Below are 19,881 nucleotides of genomic sequence, written 5' to 3' on the forward strand. Positions count from 1 at the left end.
AAATGGGATCAGGAAGAAATATGACTGAACAACAAAGAGTAGAACAAGGGCGTTTTTTTTTTTTGCCTCTGTATCACCAGAGACAAGAACAGCTCTTTGCAAATGAAATCAGTATGGCAAAGGCCTTACATATAGTTGATCTAGTCTACTTTCCTGATTTTACAGCTTAGGAGACTTAGGATAAGGGACCTGCTTAAGATAACAGATTCATAGCAGACCTGGGAATGCAATCCAGCCATATGATTTCACATCCACTGCCCTTTCCATCTTGGTGTGGAATCATTAAATGTTTGGTGAATCCAACAAAAAGTGTTTAATTAAATAGAGCTGTCTGGCCTCAGGTCTCTTCTAGCACTACAGTTTAACTAAGGTCTCCTCCTTAGGTGGTGAACCCCGAGTTCAGATCCAACATTTACTAGCTGTGTGACTCTGGGGAGGTCACTTCACTGCTGCTTGCCTCAGTTTCCTCATTTGTAAAGTGAGGACAATAATAGCACCACCTTCTTCTCAGAGATTCAATGAGATAACACTTGTAAAGGACCTAAGCAAAATTTACAGCAGTTCTACAATGCAAGTCACCAAAATGACATCTTCCAGCCAGTACCAATTTGCCCCCTTTCAGAGTTTTCTTTATCAGAGTGGCGGGAGGGGGCACCGATAGAAACACCTGTTTAGCTTAACTGGGCATCGGCAGTTCTGGAAAAGTTTCAGCTCCTTTGTCCTGCCCTTCAGGGAAGAGGTGTGGGGTCCTACAAGAGCTGGGATCTAACTGGGAAAAGGCCTGGAGAAGCTTCAAGGGTGTGGAGGGAGCCAGGTGGTGGAGGTCAGTTCAGGCTAATGGTGGGGAGTGGGGCAGATGGTACAGGACCCAGTGGGGCAGCCTGGTGAGAGTGAGCACAAGCTGCGGGGGAGTGCAGGAAGACAAAGTATAGAGGTTCGGGGCTGGGGGAGTCCTTTGAGGCCACCGAGTCTTCGTTTGACATAAGGAAACAGAGGCACAGAGCCATGCAGTGACAAGCCTGGAGCTGCCCACCTAACAGGTGCCTGAGGTAGGATTTGAACCCTGGCTCAGTCTCGTCGCGCTGCTTCCACGTCCACTACAGCGATTTCGGAGGGTGGTGGGGTGAAAGCAGGGAGGGGGAAGCGGGGAAGCTGCTGAGGACAGACCGTTAATCTGAGGACCCTGGGGCTGGATAAACGTTTGCAGGCGGCTTTAGGCCAGGGGGCGTGAGATCTACTCTCACCTCAGGGGGCAGCAACTCGGCCATGGCCACTAGCCTTCCTTCAGCCCGGCCTTCGCCCCGCCGCGCACAGGCTGCCGGGTGTCGTAGTCCAGTCGAAGCTCCGGGCGGAGACGTTGGGAGGAAGTGCAATGGAACACTTCCGGCGCCTGTCCGATGACGTCATTGACAGTCGACTTTACCCTCTCCCCGCCCCCGCCCCCACCCAGAGCGCTCTCCCTGCTGAGCTGGTGCTACCTGGCGCCCATCGCCACCGTTCGTCCGAGTTGGTGGGTCGGTGACGCCATGGCGGTAAGGATGAGACAGGGTACGAGGGGGTGGAGAGTCCAGAGCAAGGACCGAAGTCCGGGGAAGCTAATCAAAAGGAATGTCAGGAAAAGAAATGTCTGAGCCGTAAAAGGAGACCGGGATCTACCAAAGCATGGGACGGGGCAGGGGGTGACGGAATGTACCAAAAAGGGGCCCCAAGGAAAGCGAGGAGCATACTGAAACACCAAAGTGAGGAACCCAGAGAGAGTGAGGGTCATAGTGGAATGTATCAAAGTGAGGGCTCGAGAGGAGCTAGGGGCATAGTGGACGGTACCAAGGTGGGAGCCCAAGGGGAGCTAGAGCCATAGTGGAATGTGTCAGATGGGGATCCAAAGAGAGCTAGGGACTAGGGTGGGGGCCCAATGGCCGCGGTGGAACATACCAAGATGGGAGCCCCAGGGAACTTAGGGCCATAGTAGAAGGTACCAAGGTGGAGGCCCAGTGGTCATTGTGGAACGTACCAAGGTGGAAGCCCGAGGGGAGCTAGGGCCATAGTAGAATGTACCAAGGTAGGGGCATAAGAGGCATGATGGGATATACCAAGGTGGGGGCCCAAGGGGAGGTAGGCACATAGTGGAATGTACCAAGGTGAAGGCCCAAGGGGAGGTAGGGCCATAGTAGGATGTACCAGGGTGGGGGCCTAAGGGGAGCTAGGGATATAGTGGAAGGTACCAAGTTGAGAGCCCAAAGGGATGTAACACAGTAAGGGGCTAGATGGAACATACCAAGGTAGAGAAAAGTAGGGCCAAAGGAAATCTACCAAGGTGGCACATTCAAATCAGGAGTACTTGTTAAGCCCCTGCTTTGTCAAAGAATTAGTAAGCGCCAGTTGTGTGCCAGGCTCAGCGCTGGGCACTGGGGAAGAAAGGCAGAATCAATAGATCATGAACATTTACAAAGGGTAGACATTGTACTAAGTGCTGGGTGTACAGAGACAAAAAATGGTTCCTGCCCTTAGGGAGCTTACAGTCTAATGGGGGAGACAATATGCAAAAATGATGTACAGGCAACCTGTATACAGAGTAAATTGGAGATAATCAACAGAAGGAAAGCATTGGCATTAAGGGGTAGAGGGTTGGGAAAGAGTTCTTACAGAAGATGAAATCTTAGCTGGAACTTGAAGGAAGCCAGGAGGTGCAAATGAAGAAGGAAAGCATTCCATTTGTGGAAGATAGACAAGAGAAAATGCCTGGAGTAGAGAGATGGAGGTCTTGTTCTTGGAACAACAAGGAGGCAGTATTACTAATACGCTGAGTATGTGGGAGGTGGTTTATGAGGTGTAAAAAGCCTGGAAAGGTAGGAGGGACTAGGTTTTTAAACATGAGGAAGATTTTATATCTGATGCTCGAGGTGATAGGAAGCTAAGGGAGTTTATTTAATATTTAATTTATATATATATATATATATCTTTATTAAAGTAAAATTGACAGGATCTGGAAGCAACTTGAATTTGAGGGTGAGAGTTGTGGATAACCCGTAGAGTTTGAGCTTGGGTGGCTGGGGGGATGGTAATGACCCCCACTATAATAAGAAAGTTAGGAAGAAGAGAGAGTTGTGGGGGGAGGGGTTTGATTATTTCAGTTTTGGACATGTTGAATCTACTAGTTGTCTATGGACATCCTGTTTGAGCTGTTCAATAGCCAGCTGGAAATTCTAGACTAGTGTTCAAGAGAGAGGTTAGGGATGGATAAATAGATCTGAGAGCCATCAGTATAAAGATGAGAATTAAATCCATGTGAGCTGTTAAAATCTCAAGTGAAAAAGTATAAAGACACTGCACTAGTTGCTGAAATGCAAAACCAAAAACGAAACAATTCCTGCTTTCAAGTGCATACATTCTTCCAAGAAAATTGTTTAGACATAGGGAATTAGGTACAAAATAGATCCAGATTCCCTTGGGAAGAGCACTAGTACGGGAGAATATACCAGGATAGAAGAGGAGAGATTCTAATATTCTACTAAGTGGAAGTGAGGGTGTTCCAGGTATGGGGGAATAGGCAATGCAAAGATTGTGTGAGTTGGGAGATGAACCTTGTGGACCAAGAAGCAGGCCATTGTGGCTGGAGCATAAACCTTGTAAGAGAGCAATAAGTTCCAAATCTGATTTACAGGTAGGCTGCAGCCAGGTTGTAAGACACTTTTTTTTTAAGCCCTTAATTTATGTCTTAGTAACAACTCCAAGAAAGGAGAGCAAGGGCTAAGTAAACAGGATTAAGTGACTTGCCCAGGGTTACACAATTAGGAAGTATATGAGCCAGATTTTAACCCAGGTCCACCTGGCTCCTGGCATTCTATCCTCTGAGTCACCCAGTAAGAAAGCTTAAAAGCCAAAGAGCAGTTTTTATTTTATCCCAAACTTCAGACCCTGAGGTGAGGTGGGGCCACTGAAGTTTCTTGAATAGACAAATGACATGGTCAGCCCTGGGATTTAGGAATCTCTATTAAAGAGCTGGCTCAGTCACCTGGGTGATCTTCGATTCTTAACTCCTTTGGAGTTGGTTTCCTCATTCATAAAACAAGGAGACAATGTTAAATGATCTCAAGTCCTTTCCAACTGTAAAACTGATCTTGTGTATTAGATTTGGGACACACATGTACACCCATGCACGCATGCAGAGTGGGGATGGGGAAATAGGGTGGTAGTAGTAAGACCAGCATATTCCAGAAAGGATTTTGGATTATATCAGGATGAAGATGATCTGGGTTGTTAGGGTTGGATTGAATCAGGCCTGATATTTAGGGGGCAGGGGAGGGGTGGGCCTACCAAAGTGTCTCCTCTAATCCTTAAAACTCTTGCTTGTAGCCCAAAGGGAAGGTGGGCACAAAGGGGAAGAAGCAGATATTTGAAGAGAATAAGGAAACTCTGAAATTCTACTTTCGAATCATCCTGGGTGCCACTGTGAGTGCCTTCTACCCCTCTGTGGGCTGAGGTTTTAGGGTTCTTGAGGGATCTCTATTGCTTTGGAATGGACTTCTCCCACTTGGTCCTGTGAATGTCTGTGCTGGGTCCCTTTTCCTGGGCAGGGATAAAGCTGGGCCTGTGGGTGTCAGAGGGATGTTGCTTTTCTCATCAAGTAGTAAGAGCATGGTGGGGTTCATTGGAAGTGGCGGACACTGGTAGCTGGTTTTGGGGAAGCATCTCAGAGTGAAGGATCAAACCTCTGAACAATGAGTGCTCATTCAGTAGCCTTTGAAGCCTCTCCTGGCTTCTCTAGAACCAAACTTGGGAAAACAAGGGTTATCTCCAGCTAGAGGACTCTGGGAGTGTGGGCCACGGCTGCTCAGGACCTCTGGACAAAGCTATTTCCCTGCAGCCTCGGGTCTGAATATAGGTTGATCCACTAGGATACAGTCAGGCCGCTTCTCTCTGATGCCCTGGGGCTTTGTCCCCAGGAGTTACCCCAGCAAAAAGCAGGGCCTGTGGCCAAGGATGCTACCATTTATCCTCACCCTGCCCATGTCTCTGGTTCCAGGCAATTTACAGCATCGTGACCCTAGGGATCTTCTACTCATCGGCATCTTTCTGGGCCTGGGTATGTTTTCTGACATCTCTCTACCCTGAAATGTTTTTCCTACCTGGGCAGACAGCCTGGAAAGACCTCAGAATTCTCCCCCAGCTCCGTGTGGCCCTAACCCTCTGTGTTCCCCACAGACAGCCCTAGTGTTCAGCCTGGTCGTGTATGGGGCCAGCTACCGCTCCATGAGCTCCATGGCCAAGGCAGCCTTCTCGGAGGATGGGGCTCTGGCAGACAGCGGCATCGACCTCAACATGGAACAGGGAATGGCAGAGTGAGTGTCCCCCGCCAGCCCAGGTGAGCGGGACCTGCTGCCGGCTCACTCCTTGACCCCCGGGGGGTGGGGGAAGGCTTGCGGGAGCAAGCTGTGCCTCAGCCCACCCTGAGAGGGCGCTGTCTGCCTCTGACCTTTTCAGCAGTTGGGGCTGAGCGCTACGGGCAGGACTGACCTTTCCCGTCATCCCCAGGGGTAGCCTAACTTCCCCTCTGTTTCTGACCTCTTCCTTCCCTCCCTGTCTTCCCACAAGGCACCTGAAGGATGTGATCCTGCTGACAGCCATTGTCCAAGTGTTCAGCTGTTTCTCCCTCTATGTGTGGTATTTCTGGCTCTTGGTAAGGAGGATGGGGGACAGAAGTGCCTGATGCTAATTCAGTTCCCCCTGATTTGGGCACTGGGGGGGGAGAACACCCAGGGTGGGGGCACAGACCCTCCCTACAGTCTTTGGTTGGAGAGGACCTTTCTGCTCCTGTGCCTGGGCACTCACTGGGCTTTGCCACCTCCGAGGTGGCTGCTCTATTATAAACTCCTGTCCTGACTGCCCCTCGTCGCTCTGCCTTCTTGGGTCCTAACCCTTTGAATACTTGGTAGCCTGGCACTGCCGTCCCAGTTGCCTCAGGCCCTCCCTGCCTGTTTTCTTGTAGGCTCCAGGCCGGGCCCTCTACCTCCTGTGGGTAAACATTCTGAGCCCCTGGCTCACAGCAGAATCAGCCACCTCCATGGTGGAGCCCAACGAGAAGCGCCAGCGACGGCAGGAGCGCCGACAGATGAAGCGGTTGTAGCCAGGATGGTGGCGGAGGGCCGGCCGCAGCGGCAGAACCGAGCGAGACTCTCCCGGGCTGGGCAGGCCGTGCCAGTCCAGTGCCCGAGTCCTGCCCTGTGACTGCCCCGTGACTGCCCCAGAGAGACTGGCAGCTTGTGAAGCCTGGACATCCAGATGAACTGGATCCGGGAGGTCTGAGGGAGGGGGGGCCGACTTCGTACAATAAAGAGCCCAAACTGGGAGCTGCCTGTGTCTGAGGGGACATGCGGGGGGCCCCTGCACACTAGGCCAAGGCCGAGTTACATCTGGGATTCAGGGGTGCCCTTCAGCAGGAAAGAGGCGCGTCTGGTTGGTTAGAAATACCTTTATTCTATTCTCCCCGGCTGGGAATGTCACACACACACACACCAAACACAGGCACGCGCGCACACACACACACACACGTAATACTGCTCAGGATGCTGGCCTCGTGGCACACACATGGAGTGACGAAATGGCTGGGGTAGGGCTCCTCTGGAGTCTCAGACCATGCTCTGGAAGGCTCCAGGGGTGGGGTGCATTAGGGGATCCCCCTCACACCTCCAGGCCAGGCCCTTTGCTCAGTCCCAGTGCCTGCACCAGGTCATCACCAAGGCCGCCCTTCAGGGTCCTTCTCACTGCAGGGAGGAAAGACCAGGGGTTGGCAATGGGGTAAAGGCCCCAGAGGAATCAAGTAGGAAGTATGGCAGACTAGCATCCAGCAAGAAGAGTCGGCTAGCTCTTGAGGCTGCCCCTTCCCTCCCAGGGCTTCAGCTGCCTTATGTGGTCTAATGACTGCCAGCCTCTCTTCCGGCTCGACTCTTCGGGCTGTTACTTACAGGACTTTCTGTTGCCCCGAGATCGCTTTCGCTCCTGGGCAGCCAGGGCCCTGGGCCTGCACCGGGTCACTGACTGCACCAGCCTGTCCATGATCTCGTCCGACACATCGCTGGGAGCGCCAGAGCCCGGGGCCTCCTCCGGGGATGCCGTTGGGGACGCCGCTGGGGCTCCTGAAGGGGTGTTCCGGGACATACCTGGGGACGTCGGAGTGGGCTCAGGAGAAGGAAGAGAAGAAAGCGACGTCTGCAAAGTCCGACTCCCACCTCCTTACCTCGGCTCCTCCGGCTGTGGGTCGGGGCTTCGGACCCGCTGCTCAGTAGGCTGCGCATGGTGACATCAGTGTCCTTGTCCCCCTGATCTGGGCCGCTGATCACTGCCACCGGCACAGTCTCGAGGCTCGAGGCTGCCTCAGCCATAGAGGAGAATTTCCCTGTCTGGATAGGGGTGGGAGAGGGTCAGCAGCCTCCCCCCCTGGCCCTGCGAAGGCCTGGGTGCATTGGGGGTGCCTCCAGGAGGAGGGTTACCTCAGTGATCATGCGCCCCCTGGTCTTGTTGCGTTCCCGGTAAGTGGCTCGCTTCCGCTGCTGTTGCAGTACACGATCCCAGCAGGTCCGGTACTCCAGCGCAAACTCGTGGAGTGTGTGGCAGAACGGCATCACTCGAATCTCCCGGGCCACTTCTGCAGGGTAGCCCAAATAGAGCAGGAAGGCGCGGAACCTGGGGTGGCCCGGACTGCCGGTCAGGCTGGGCCCAAGAGCCTCTTCTGGCCCTTCACCCCTTCCCTTCCCCAGCGCCCCCGTCCCACCTGTTGCACACACGGCGGTGGACCACTTTGAGCATGGCAATGCGCCGGGCACACTGGCTTAGGAAGTGGGTAAGGCGGGTGCGCAGGGCAGGCGTTAGATCATGTTTAATCAGGTCCTTCAGATTCTCCTCCGCGACCTGGCTGCGCCGCTCCAGCTGCCCCAAGTTCTCAGCCAGCATCTCGAAGTCCACCTGGAAGCAGGGATGCCCACACCTAAGCGGGTGTCTCCCCCCAGCACCCCCGTGGAGGGTCCCCCATGGCCTCCCTGGCCCTGGGGCTGACCTTGGCGCAGCGAGTGAGGGCTGGGATCTCCGAGTAGAGATCCGAGGAGTCCGGCTGGCTCTGGAGCACCAGCGTGCAGAGATGATAGAGCAGGGACTGCCTCCGGACCGTGTCTTTCACCTCAGACACCTTCTCCAGGTAGCTCAGCTCAAATCCGCAGCTCTGAAATGGCCACAGGCTCAGTCTGCAATACCCAACACCCCCTCCTCCGGCCTCCGGCGGGGGCAGCCATACTTCCTCCCCTTCTTGGTCTCACACACCTTGGTGTTATTGAGGAAATTGCCCACAGCCAGCAGGGTGGCCAGGATGCAGCGGAAGGTGGGGTTCTGGGCCAGCTGTTCCATCCCCTGCTTAAGGTCAAACAGCGGCTCTGCGATCTCCTGGGTGGTGGGGACAGAAGACTCAGTAGTTACCACACTTGAACACATTCTTTAAAAAATAGACATTGAAAACCCTTCTGCAAATAACTGGCCCTCCCTCCATTGATGTTTGCTGTTGAGCCTCAACGTTCCAACACTGTGCTCCCCCTCCCACCCAGGGGTGCCCCAGCAGGTTTAGCCATACCCGTTCCATGGTGTCATAATCTAGTTTGAAGGCCCACAGCTGGAGTCGGGCTGCCAGCCCGCCAATGGAGGCGAGGGTCAACAGGAAGTTCTCCGCCGGGCCTAGTGGGATGCCTGGGTTGGCCAGTTGGGCCTCTTGGATCTTCTGTTTTTCCTCTTCTGTCGGCATCATCATCAGCAACTTCTGTGGACACACCCGTGACCCCCGGCTTGTATGTTCCCCAGTGCATTGTGGGAGTGAGCTTTAGGTTGGAGGAGGGAGACTCTGGGCCCAATCTGGCCTCGGACACTTCCTAGCTGTGTGGCCTGGGGCAAGCCCCTTGGGCCCACTCACCTAGCCCTTGCCGCTGCTCTTCCTCCTCTAACTCCATGCTAAATGCTGATTCTCAGGTCAGGCTTGGGAAGAGCAAACCCAAACTGAGTGGAAGCATGGAGCGCCGTCTACTTGTTTTACAGCACAGGAACTTCGGGTAGCTAGAATTCACCTTTCCTAGGCGGGTCTCCCAGGACCGCAGCCACCGTCTTTTGGACTAGCAGGTAGCAACTGCAGGCTCTACTGCAGGCGCCATAGACACGGGATTGGATACGTCACGTAGTGACGACAGAGGAAATGCCAAGACTTCCTGGGCGGCGCGGGGCAGGGTGTGGTGGCCACTACCGACTCCTGGGGGGCCTGGGCGAGCGGTAGGAGCCTGGAAGACCCCAAGGGGGTCTGTTAATGTGTCAGGAGCACCGGCCTGACCCTGGAGCGGAAGCGCCCTTAGAAAGTTAGCTGGACTCCCTCATTTTCTGGATGAAGACGCTAAGGAGGTGACATCATGGAGCAAAAGTCGCCCAATTCCTGGCCAGTCAGGGAAAATGAGCAGGGAGTCAGGATCGCTAGAACTGTGCATTGGCCGTGCAGGAAGGAGTCCCGGGGTGGGCGCCCAGGATTCTGCAAATTCCTCCAAGCTCCCAGCCTGTGCTTTCTGTCTCCATTATGAGTCCCAACCGGACGGGTGCTACTAAAACCACGGGAGTGAATCCTGGCTCCGCAGCTTTCTAGGTTTCTTCAGCTTCCCAGCTTGTAAAAGGAAGGATTGGGACCAGATATTCTATCTATCCTTGGGGCTTGGGTGGCTGGGTAGCCCCATGGATAGAGAGCCAGGCCTGGAGATGGGAGGTCCTGGATTCACAAATTAGTTCTGCCTTGGAACTAATACGCAGTACTGATTCTAACACAAGGTAAGGGCTTTAAAAATCGTCATCATCAATATATTAAGAGTCAGTTTCAAGGTAGAAGAGCAGTAAGGGCGGAGCAATGGGGATCAAGTGACTTGCCCAGGGTCACACAGCTAGAAGTGTCTGAGACCAGATTTGAACCTAGGACCTCCCGTCTCTAGGCCTGGCTCTCAATCCACTGAGCTACCCAGCTGCCCCACTTAGTACTGATTCTAAGAGAAGATAAGAGGTTTTTTAGTGGGGTTTTTGTTGTTGTTCGTTTGTTTTTTTTAAAGTAGCCCATGGTCCTACCTGGCTAAGGAGACTTAATCAGATCTCCCATCTCAGTCTCTCCCTTGAATAGTGTGGCTCAGTAAGTAGAAACAGAGGGAAGGATTTAGAGCTAGAAGGAACATTAGGGTCCATCAAAATCCAGTGTCCTCATTTTGCAAAAGAGGAAACTGAATCCCAAAGAGGAAGTGCGCTGTGCAGGAGCTTTGAATGTGTTGGTGTAGAGGGTAGAGTCCCAAGACCTGGGTTTGAATTCCAACACTGGCACTTACTCCTTGGCTAGATCCCTTCTGCTCCGAACCATAGGAGCTTCATCTAGAAAAAGAGGGGACTGGTTGGATGAAAGGAGCCCTAACTGAATTCTGAAGTAGGAGAGGCCACCAGATGGCTCTTTCCCCCATTTCCATCCACATCTCTTGAAGCCAAGTCCTTTGCCTGCAGACCCAGGGCTAACTATTCGCTACGCGCCCGGAGGCCTCCCCACGATGGAGGTGCCCCTGAAGCCACCCGGGACCAGGCTTTCCTAACCCCCGTTTCTCTTATCGATCTAAGATTCAGAGAACACTTTCTGGCCACGATGGAGGTGCCCCTGAAGCCACCCGGGACCAGGCTTTCCTAACCCCCGTTTCTCTTATCGATCTAAGATTCAGAGAACACTTTCTGGCCACGGGTTCACAGGCCTTAGAGCTGGAAGGGACCCAAGAGAATGTTTCATCAGCTTCTTCTAAGTATCACAACTTGGAGTGACCAATAAGGAAGGAAGTGAAGATAAAAGATATCAAGGCCATGCTTGACTGAGAAAGGAGAAGCAGGCCACGTAAGGAGGCGGCACGATAGCAGCTCAGCAGCAGCGTCTCTACAAGATGTGAGCCCGGCCAAGGCGTCTCCATCCTACTGGATGTATCCTCTGGGGTCGTTTTTCGGACTCTCACAGGAGGAGGTACCTCGTGATACAAAAACGAATGGTGAAGGCTGACAAAGTCTTTTGTCCCCGGCCCTGGGAAGTAGGTCGTCTAAAAATGATCCCCATCGTACAGATGAGATGGAGATAGAGAGGTTGGTTCTGCCGATGCCAAGGGCCAGCCCCAAGATACAGATCGAGGGGGTTCCTGACTCCAGGGTCGTCTTCTCCCAAACCCATGAAATTCAATTCAGTAAACATTAATTGAGTAAAAAAAATTCAATAAGTCAATCATATTATTAAGATATTGAAGTACAACTCTGAATCGGTAAACTTGTATCATTTCTAAGGATTTGTAGGCTCTTTCCACTCTTAGCTTCCTAGTAAAAATTCCTCTGATTTAAGAAGAGAGGGGACTTCGTTGGCACCTCAGTCAAGAGCTAGGGCTGGTACCCTCCCAAATGGCTGGTTGTGGTTGAGGTGGCATCGCCCTTCCTTCACAGCCTCCCTCCTTAGATTCCCCTCCCCCAAACCCCTACCCCGAACCCCAACACACCTCAATGCCATCTTTGCTGACGGCAAACTCGTCAAAACCAAGCAGGGCCGCCTTGATGACGTGGACGGGGGGCAGTGCCGTGAGGCCAATGTTGATGGCATTACTTCGTTTGGGGTCCAGCACCGTCGTCATTGTCCTTCGGCCTTCAGCAGCTTTCTGAAAGGGTCATCCAAGGCAGCTTTGGTACGGGGGTGAGAGGAGGCAGGGGCAGGGGAGAGTAGCTCATTCCTTCCTCCCCTAGCGTGGAGGCTTCAGGGAAGGGGGGCTATATCTTGCCCCGGGCATGGAAAGAGCCTTGTCTAAAGACATGGGTTCGAGTCCCAGATCTGCCAGACTCTGGGTGACCGGCGTCCTGTCCTTCATCTTGCTGCTACTCTTCTGTGGGCTCTAGAATGAACTTCACCCCTCTTAGGGACCGACAACTAAGACCAGCCTCCTCATTTTCTAGAGCGGGACTTGCTCAGGCTGGGAAAGGGAAGGGCTGGGATGTAGAGGCTCTTTTTCTGCACCCATACCCTGCTGTCTCTGGGCTCACCTCCTCATTGAAGTGGGGGGTGGGCTAGAATGATATATAAATCATCGCCAGTTTTTAGCATCTGTGATTGTTTGCTTCCCCCTCCACTGGGGGGCAAGGGCGTTACCTTGTTGGACATCACTTCCTTGGCTCTTGTCTCAAACAGGTGTTCCAGTTTGGCAGTGTCCAGAGTCACAGGCTCCAAGGAGGCCCATAGGGTAGGGTTTGGGCCGAACCGACCCCTGCCTTTGAGTCCCTGTCCAAGTTTCAGCTCCCGCCAAAACAGCTTCACGGTCTTCCTCTTAGGAGGGAGGATGGGACCGTCAGTGGTAGAAGGACCTGGTGGAGGTGGGGGTAGCCCAGGGGGTGGGGGAGGTGGGGGTGCCCCTCCGAAAGGTGGTAGTGGGGGTGGGGGTGGTGGGGGGCATCCTAGGGGCAAAGGGGGTGGAGGTGGAGGATTCCCAGGGAGGGGTGGTGGTGCCAGGACATCTCCAGCCCCAGCTGACTCAGTGGCCAACAAGTCCTGGTCTTCATCCTCCCCTAGGTCAGAGAAGTCCAAATCTCCAATTTGGAGTGAAGGTTGGGGTGTGGGTGGCTCTGAGGTGACCTTAGCCTCTGGGGTCAGGACCTCAGACTCCAGGCTTCTCTGGGCTAGGATCAGGGGTCGGGAAAGTGGACTTCTTGGGGTGCTAGGGGAGTGGGGGGTGGGGGTTGGCTCTGGGGTGCTCCACAGCTCTCGGGGGTCTGTGAAGATAGGAAAGAAGGCCGTCACCATGGTAACCCTACAAGCCAAAAGTTGAGCTCCCCTCCTGGGCTTGTAAGGACAGCACTACAACCTCCTTCTACTAGGGGGCAGAGGGGAATCCGGGAATCTCTAGACTGGGGAAGAGGAAGACCTAAGGGGACTCCCAGCCCTCCCGAGCAACTCCTCTCACCTGGGTGTCCGTCAGCTTCATCCAGCTTGGCCTCAGCTAGAGCCTCAGCCCGACCCTGGGCCAAAGCAGCCTGCTTCTCTGTTTCAGCGGCAGCTATGTTCTCCAGGAAACGGGCTCTGCAGGAGAGCTCCTATTGGTACCCCGTACTCTCATCCCTTTCCAGCCTGCATTCCTCAGTGCCGAGGGTGCCAAGCTAGCACCCCTGCTAGCGAGCAACAAGTGTGCTTCACCATCAAAGCGGAGGCCTACTCTCCGAGAGCCAGGACTCTTTCCCCGAGCCCCCCACCATCCATACACGGGCACACACAGCCCATGCAAATAGCAGCCCAAGCACTGAGCAGAGAACATGGACGTGGCATCAGAGGCCCAGGGATCGAATCCTCTGTAACTTTGGGGAAGTCACTTCGCTTCTAGGCCTCTTTTTCCTTAGCTATAAAACGAGGAAAATGAACTAGGAAATCTCCAAGTTGCCTTCCAGTTTAGAGGCTCTGAAATGGAAAGGCCTGCAAGTCCTCTTCCCATATAGCAAGGCCCCAAAGACCATCCCGGTCAACTCCCTGCTTCTGTTTGGAACAGTTCCCAAACCCGGAATTCTGCCAACTTCTCTGCTCAGTGAAACAGTTTTACAGGATGACTGAACCCAACGAGGATTCTTTTTTTTGATACTGGGTTTAAACCATTTTTGCTTTTTCTTTTGAAACAATTTTATTTTATTTGCTCTGCTGCCTTTTGTTTGGGCATCAGGGGCGGTGGAGGGCTCACCCCTTCCTTGATAATAAGTCCTAAGTCAGGACCATCACACGCATGGTCACCACCACCACCCGTCTGGAACGGTCCATCCTCTGCTCCCTAATTCAGCCTCACATCAGGCTAGCCTCTAAGGCCTACTCCTCTGTGGCTCTTTCCAGCCTCCTCTCAAGCCCTGGTGCTTCCCGATCTCTCGGTCTCTCCTTTATCTGTACCCCAAGCAATCCCAGTTCTCCGTTTGCCATTCAGCTGGAAAGCCGAGGAAGGCATTGGAGGCTGAGAGGGGCTGAAGCTCTTCTCTCTCCTGATTCCCCATCTCGGTATCAGTCTACATCTTGACAGGAGCATCGCTGCTCTGACTCAGAGGGTCTCCTAGGCAACCAAGGGCTTTCTCAGCTGGGCTACAGGATGCTTGGTAAAGTTAACTATGCTTCTGCGCTTTTGAAGAGTGAGCAGAGGAACCAGATGTGGAAGAGTGGAAGCAATGGTTTCTAGAGGGAGGGCTGCCTTGCAGGAGGTCCCCTGAGGGTCCCTGTGGCACATGGGGAAGCGGTATTGAAGCAGAGAGCACAGCGTCCTGAGCAGGACCAGGCTGGGCCAGGCGAGGCCAACCCCACTCTGTACTTACTCCAACCTGCTCAGCACAGGGGGGACCCCAGGGACGGGAGGGCTCTCAGGGGCCCTAGGGGAAGAGAGTCGTTGACTCCAGCAGCACCCCTAGGGGGCCCTTTGGATCATCCCAGGCAGAACGAGCTTAGTCTCTCTTCTACACACACACCTACCTCAGGGAAGAACTCACCCCCTTAAACCTCTCCCAGGTTCTCAAGCACCTCACCACCATCACCTCCACCCACCTGGATCCCCACCTCCCAGAAGGCAAGGATGGGGAAGGGAGAAGAGGAAAGAGAGAGGGAGGATGGGCAATAGACTGGTGAAGAGACTAGAATATGGGGGTATGGAGAAACCAGAGGAGAGAAGGGTGAAGAGCAGGAAGAGAGGGGAGAAGAGGGAAGGGAGGGGGCAGGAGAAGAGAGAGGGCTGAGAAGAGAGGAATAGAATATGGAGGATGAGAGAAGGAAGGAAGGAGGGAGGAAAAGAGGAAGGAAGGGAGGGAGGGAAAGAGGAAAAGAGGGAGGAAAGATGGAAGGAAGGGAGGAAGGGAGGAAGGGAAGATGGGAGGGAGGGAAGGAGATGGGTAGAAGAAGGGTAGAGAGTAGGACACAGACAGTCCAAGGGAGGCCTGAGGGGCTTGATCACTTCAGTCACTTACCAAAGAGGAACAGTTTGATGAAGTCTGGAAAAAGAGAGAAAAGTTGGGCAGAGGACGGCCAAAAGTGCCCAGGGAAGGGGGCAGGGCATCCCAGAGAAAGCACAGAGTTGGGCTAGCAGAGGAATAAAGCAAAAGGGACAGGCAGAGACAGGGGCCCAGGTCTGGGCAAGAGACCCTTTAGGTACCAACTTTTACATCCCCAGAGGATGAGAGGCTGGCAGTGCCATTGGGTCATGAGAAGGGGAGACCAAGGGGACAGGGGGTTATGTTCCATCCCCAAGCACCTGACTTACTTATAGATGCTCCTTTCACCTAGTACATCAATAGGGGGAACCACAGTGGGGCTGGGAAACGAAACCACGGAGGAACTGAGGCAGGGGGCTGGTCCTATGGGGCTAGAATAGGACTGTTGGTTAGTGCAAACTCTGTTATTTTCCTCCTCCCTTCTTCCCTCCTACCATAGTCCCTTAATGTGCATACTCTGGCTTTTCACCTCTCCCTCTGTCTTCCTACGCCAAACCCAACCTTGTCTACACTATGACCTCTATCAGATCATTACCCCTGCACTCCCCTTTTCCCCCAACCTAATGCTTTGGTGAACCAGTTCAAGTCTACACTGCTCTCTTCTCAAGGCCCTGGGTCCCTTATTGTTTCAGCAATTATGCCCTGCTAAGACTCAGCCTGGGATCATGCCCATCATTAACTGCCTTTACTCCTCACACATGCTGCTGAATGAGGGTAGAGGAAGTCATATAACCATTCTTTGTAGGTCTGCTATAACCTCACAGTTGAGACTCCACAACCTCAACTGGGCCCTCACTGCACCAGGCAATCCAACTATACTATCTCCATTATCAACTCATTAGCCTATTCTACTAAGTAGCTTTTCCAAACCATTTCATCCCTCTTCAAACCTTCCATGGTCCTCCCTTCCTTCACTCTTTCAACTGAGAATCTTGCTTCATATTTTATGGAAAACACTGAGGCCATTCATTGTGAGCTCTTCTCCCTGCTTTCTTATCTCATATCACTCATATGCCTTCTGCCATTCTCTTTTCCTTTACTCCTGTCTCACATGAAGAGGTGTTTTTACTCCTTACCAAGGCCAACCTGTATCCTTATTCAAGAGATCCCATCCCAAACCATCTCCTCTAGATTACCCCCTCTGACATTCCTCTTCTCTCACATCTTCAATCCCTCCCTGTCCACTGGATCTTTCCCTACTACCTATAAACATGCCCATAGCTCCCCCAGTCACCAATAATCTTCACTTGATCCTTCCATCCCTACTAACTAAAATTCTATGTTCTTTGTGACCAAACTCCTTGAGGAAGTCATCTATAACAGATACCTCTACTTCACCTCCTCTCATTCTGTTTACCTCCTGCAGTCTGGCTTCTGATCTCATCATCTCTCTGAAACTGCTCTCTAAATTTACCAGTGATCTCCTAATTTCCAAATCTATTGATCTTTTCTCAATCTTCATTCTTCTTGACCTCTCTGAAGCCTTAGACACTGTTGGTCACTCTCTTTCCCTTGATACCCTCTTCCCTCTAGGTTTTCAGGACATCACCTATCACCTGATTCCCCTTCTACCTATGTGACCTCTCCTCAGTCTTCTAGCACAGATCATGTCCACTAACCAGAGGTGGCCCACAGGGCTCCTCTTCTCTTCTCCCTATATACTACTTCCCTTGATGATCTCATCAACTATCAAAGATTTATCATCTCTAGGATGATAGTTCCCAAATCTAGCTAGCCAGCCTTACCTCTCTGCTGACCTCCAGCTTCACAACTCCAATTGCCTTTTGGACATCTCAAACGGAATGTTCAGTAGACATCTTAAATTCAATGTGTGTAAAATTGAATTTTCTATCTTTCCCTCTAAAACTTTCCCCTTTCCAAGTTTCCCTGTTACTGGTGAGAGCACAATACATCCTCCCATCCTCTAGGCTCAAAACCTGGGTGCCATCCTGGATTCCTCACTATCCCTCACCCACTATTTCTAAGTGTGGTCAAAGCCTGTCGATTTCACCTTTACTCTATCCCTTGAATTTGGCCCCTTTATCCTCATCACCTCACGCCTGGACTATTGCTATAGCCTACTGGTGGGTCTGCCTGCTTCAGGTCTCTTCCCACTCCAATCCATCCTCCATTTAGTCACCAAAGTCATTGTCTTAAGTACTGGTCCAACCACACCACTCTCATGTTCAATAAACTCCATTGGCTCCTGATTGTCTCCCAAATTAAATACAAAATGTCAGGGGGTATGGGAAAGGAGAACTCAGCCTCTCTTTAGCATTCCAAGCCCTTTATAACCTACACCTCCACTTCTTCCAATCTCTTTCTATCACCATACATGTCCTCTTTGATCCAGTGACACTGGCCTTTTGGCTGTTTCACAAACAAGATACTCCATCTGTTATCCCTGGGCATTTCCCTTGGCTGTCCTCCATGCTTGGAATGTTCTCTCTTCTCATGTCTACCTACTGACTTCCATGGCTTCTTTTAAGTCTCAAATAAAATCTCATCTTCTACAGGAAGCCTTTCCCAAACCCTCTTAATTCTAGTGCCTTCCCTATCTTGCATATAATTTATTTGTATATATGTGTTTGCCTATTGTTTTTATATCAATTCAATCATTCAAGAAACATTTAAGCATCTACTATGTGCCAGGCACTATGCTAAACTAGAGTCACAAAGAAAAGCAAAAGACAGTCCATGCCCTCAAGGAGCTCACAATCTAACAGGGAAAACGGATATGTATAAACAAACTAAATACAGTTTAGGTGAGAGGGGAGAACATTCCAGGCACAGGGGATAGTTAGAGAAAATGCCTGGACCTGAGAGATGGAGTGCCTGGCACATAGTAGGTACTTAATTATTCTCACTTACCAAGGGTGAGCTTCCACAGGAGATTTGGAATGGGGCAGGGTAGGGCAGCTTGCCCTGGAAGGGGAATTGATGCCAGATCCTGTCCCCTCCAAGGAACGCCTACTCCTTTTTCCCTCCTCTGAGGATGGCTTCCTGCGCTCCTTGCGCCCACTGGGGACTCCCTCTTCAGGGTCCCCATCCTCTAGCCGCAGGGCACTCTAGAGAAGGAGAAGAGGCAGAAGTGAGGTAGGAAACCTGAGTTTTGATGTCCTTGACCTCATGATGCCCCGACTCTGGGAGCCTTACCTCATAGAGGACAAGCTGTGCCCGAAGGTCAGCATCTGTGCCTGGGCTTCCCAGGTGCTTCTGCACAATGCCCTCCATGCCCTGTTGTTCCAGTGCATCTGTCACATCGTAGAATGAGTCCTGGTCAGGAAGGGCTGCCAGAGTCTGTGAACACCATGCTGATGGTGAGGTTGGGCCCTCAGGCACCAAAAAGGGCCCTGAGCCAGGCAGTATTAGGATCGCGAAGCTAAGCCCTTGGGTACCATAAAGGATTCTGAGACCTGGTAATATGGACACTATGGGTGGGTGCTGGCACATGGGTGTGTATGGAAGGAGGGGACCCTGGGGGCCCATGAGTGACTTCACCAACCCTAGAAGCTCTCGCTCTTCCTCCACCCCCAGGCACCTTGTTGATCAGTGTCATGGTGAACACCAGCAACTCTGGGTCAGCTCCATTCTTCTCTTCCAGGATGGACACGAAGGTGGCCCATGGGTAGGCACCTGTGGAATAGGTGAGAGCACAGGTATGTGGGAAGGTAGAGTAGGTACAAAGTGAGGGCATGGGGGCAGAAGCATGGGGAGGGGAGAGTATCTGACCAGTGGCATTGGCGACAGCATTGACAGCGTGGATGAAGAGCTGAGCGTTCGTTTCTGCATATTCCACAAACACCAGAAGGAGCTTCAAAGATGTCTTTACCACCAGGCGAGACTGGGGAGAAGAAGGTGTCTAGTAAGTAGGGACATAATAGTTTCTGGTAGAATCCCTCAGGGAGAGGGTTATGGGAAAAGGGTCCTCAGCCCCGCTTCGGGAACTAAATGGGATTCTTCTAATGAAGAAAAGGATGAAGGCATGGAATGATGCCCCAGTCTTATGAGAAGAGCCTAGGAAGGCAGATGTCCTTCTCTGAGATGAGAATTTTTCTCCAGGGGTATGCCCCTTGGGGGACTCTAGAGGGTGAAATGTGGAGAAATTCTTCTGTTCTTTACCGGAGGGCAGAAAATAGAATGCCAGTATTTTGACATCACTGAGATATTAGTTAGAATACTGTCGTGTTTTCTTTTATAGAATCTAAACAAATCAGAGTTAGAAGGAACCTCAGAACCTAGAATATCAGAACTAGAAGGGATTTTAGAACAGGGAATGTTAGAATCACTCTTCATTTTGCCTCCACCACCCACTGGAGTAGTCATACCTTGGATCAATCAACCAAGTAATCAATAAGGTTTTATTAAAAAAAAATTAAACCCATGCCTTCTTTCTTAGAATCAATACTAAGTGTCAGTTCTAAGGCAGAATTGCAGTAAAGGCTAGGCAACTGGGCTTAAATGATTGCCCAGTGTCATACAGCTAGGTAACGTCTGGGGCTAGATTTGTATCTAAGTCACTCCGACTCCAGGCTCTCCATCCACTCTGCTACCTAGCTGCCCCTCAACAAGGCTTTATTAACTACTATGTACCAGACCCTGTATTAAACACTAAAGATACAAATGCAATAAATGAAACAATCTATACTCATAAGTCAAGCCAACAAGAGCTTTTCTTTTGCTATTAGAACATTTTTAAAAATTATTTTTTGACAATTACAGCTAATAACAAATTTCCACTCAAGATTTCCCAAGTTATATGATTGAACTTCTCTCCATCCCTCCCTTCCCTTCCCCCTCCCAGTGCTAGCAGGGAATTCAATCTGGGTT

At 51.8% G+C, this 19,881-nt stretch overlaps 3 protein-coding genes across 7 annotated transcripts in view; 1 reads left to right on the forward strand and 2 right to left on the reverse strand.

Annotated features, from left to right (window-relative positions):
* Nucleotides 1-1,370, reverse strand: part of LOC100020092 (Leucine-rich repeat-containing protein 29) — a 20,295-nt gene extending 18,925 nt beyond the window's left edge. For all 3 annotated transcript variants that reach the window (XM_007477146.2, XM_007477147.3, XM_007477148.3), the window contains exon 1: nt 1,245-1,370. In XM_007477146.2, the coding sequence (XP_007477208.2) occupies nt 1,245-1,268 (24 nt within the window). In that variant the 5' untranslated portion in view covers nt 1,269-1,370. The remainder of the gene's footprint in view (nt 1-1,244) is intronic.
* Nucleotides 1,371-1,382: 12 nt separating this feature from the next.
* TMEM208 (transmembrane protein 208) lies at nt 1,383-6,347 on the forward strand. Of its 2 annotated transcripts, XM_001372744.4 has the most exons (6): nt 1,383-1,532; nt 4,354-4,449; nt 5,024-5,083; nt 5,203-5,339; nt 5,593-5,677; nt 5,987-6,347. In XM_001372744.4, exons 1-6 carry the CDS (start codon nt 1,398-1,400, stop codon nt 6,122-6,124), a joined length of 651 nt encoding a protein of 216 aa, XP_001372781.3. In that variant the 5' UTR covers nt 1,383-1,397; the 3' UTR covers nt 6,125-6,347. The 2 variants fall into 2 exon arrangements, with proteins under 2 accessions (XP_001372781.3, XP_056660666.1); XM_056804688.1 differs by lacking the exon at nt 4,354-4,449 and having other exon boundaries at nt 1,415-1,532.
* A 107-nt stretch (nt 6,348-6,454) lies between these two features.
* FHOD1 (formin homology 2 domain containing 1) overlaps nt 6,455-19,881 on the reverse strand; it is a 35,214-nt gene continuing 21,787 nt past the window's right edge. The window contains exons 7-24 of one of the 2 annotated variants that reach the window (XM_007477150.2): nt 18,784-18,895; nt 18,593-18,687; nt 18,208-18,351; nt 17,923-18,119; nt 15,321-15,422; nt 15,028-15,051; nt 14,386-14,439; nt 13,011-13,126; nt 12,203-12,819; nt 11,562-11,717; nt 8,615-8,797; nt 8,311-8,430; nt 8,051-8,212; nt 7,769-7,959; nt 7,488-7,680; nt 7,235-7,397; nt 6,963-7,157; nt 6,455-6,761 (exon numbers count right to left, since the gene is read on the reverse strand). In XM_007477150.2, the coding sequence (XP_007477212.2) occupies nt 6,679-6,761; nt 6,963-7,157; nt 7,235-7,397; nt 7,488-7,680; nt 7,769-7,959; nt 8,051-8,212; nt 8,311-8,430; nt 8,615-8,797; nt 11,562-11,717; nt 12,203-12,819; nt 13,011-13,126; nt 14,386-14,439; nt 15,028-15,051; nt 15,321-15,422; nt 17,923-18,119; nt 18,208-18,351; nt 18,593-18,687; nt 18,784-18,895 (2,907 nt within the window). In that variant the 3' untranslated portion in view covers nt 6,455-6,678. The remainder of the gene's footprint in view (nt 6,762-6,962; nt 7,158-7,234; nt 7,398-7,487; nt 7,681-7,768; nt 7,960-8,050; nt 8,213-8,310; nt 8,431-8,614; nt 8,798-11,561; nt 11,718-12,202; nt 12,820-13,010; nt 13,127-14,385; nt 14,440-15,027; nt 15,052-15,320; nt 15,423-17,922; nt 18,120-18,207; nt 18,352-18,592; nt 18,688-18,783; nt 18,896-19,881) is intronic. The other variant, XM_007477151.2, reaches the window with a different exon arrangement.

This window comes from Monodelphis domestica, chromosome 1 (genome assembly GCF_027887165.1).
Source record: "Monodelphis domestica isolate mMonDom1 chromosome 1, mMonDom1.pri, whole genome shotgun sequence".
Lineage (NCBI taxonomy): Eukaryota > Metazoa > Chordata > Mammalia > Didelphimorphia > Didelphidae > Monodelphis > Monodelphis domestica.

Excerpts from the sequence above, each read along its gene's own strand:
- TMEM208 (XM_001372744.4), top strand. The coding sequence starts at position 1,398 with ATGACGTCATTGACAGTCGACTTTACCCTCTCCCCGCCCCCGCCCCCA. Across the intron at positions 1,533-4,353 it reads GGGTCGGTGACGCCATGGCG|CCCAAAGGGAAGGTGGGCAC; the intron begins GTAAGGATGAGA and ends TCTTGCTTGTAG. Across the intron at positions 5,340-5,592 it reads ATGGAACAGGGAATGGCAGA|GCACCTGAAGGATGTGATCC; the intron begins GTGAGTGTCCCC and ends TCTTCCCACAAG.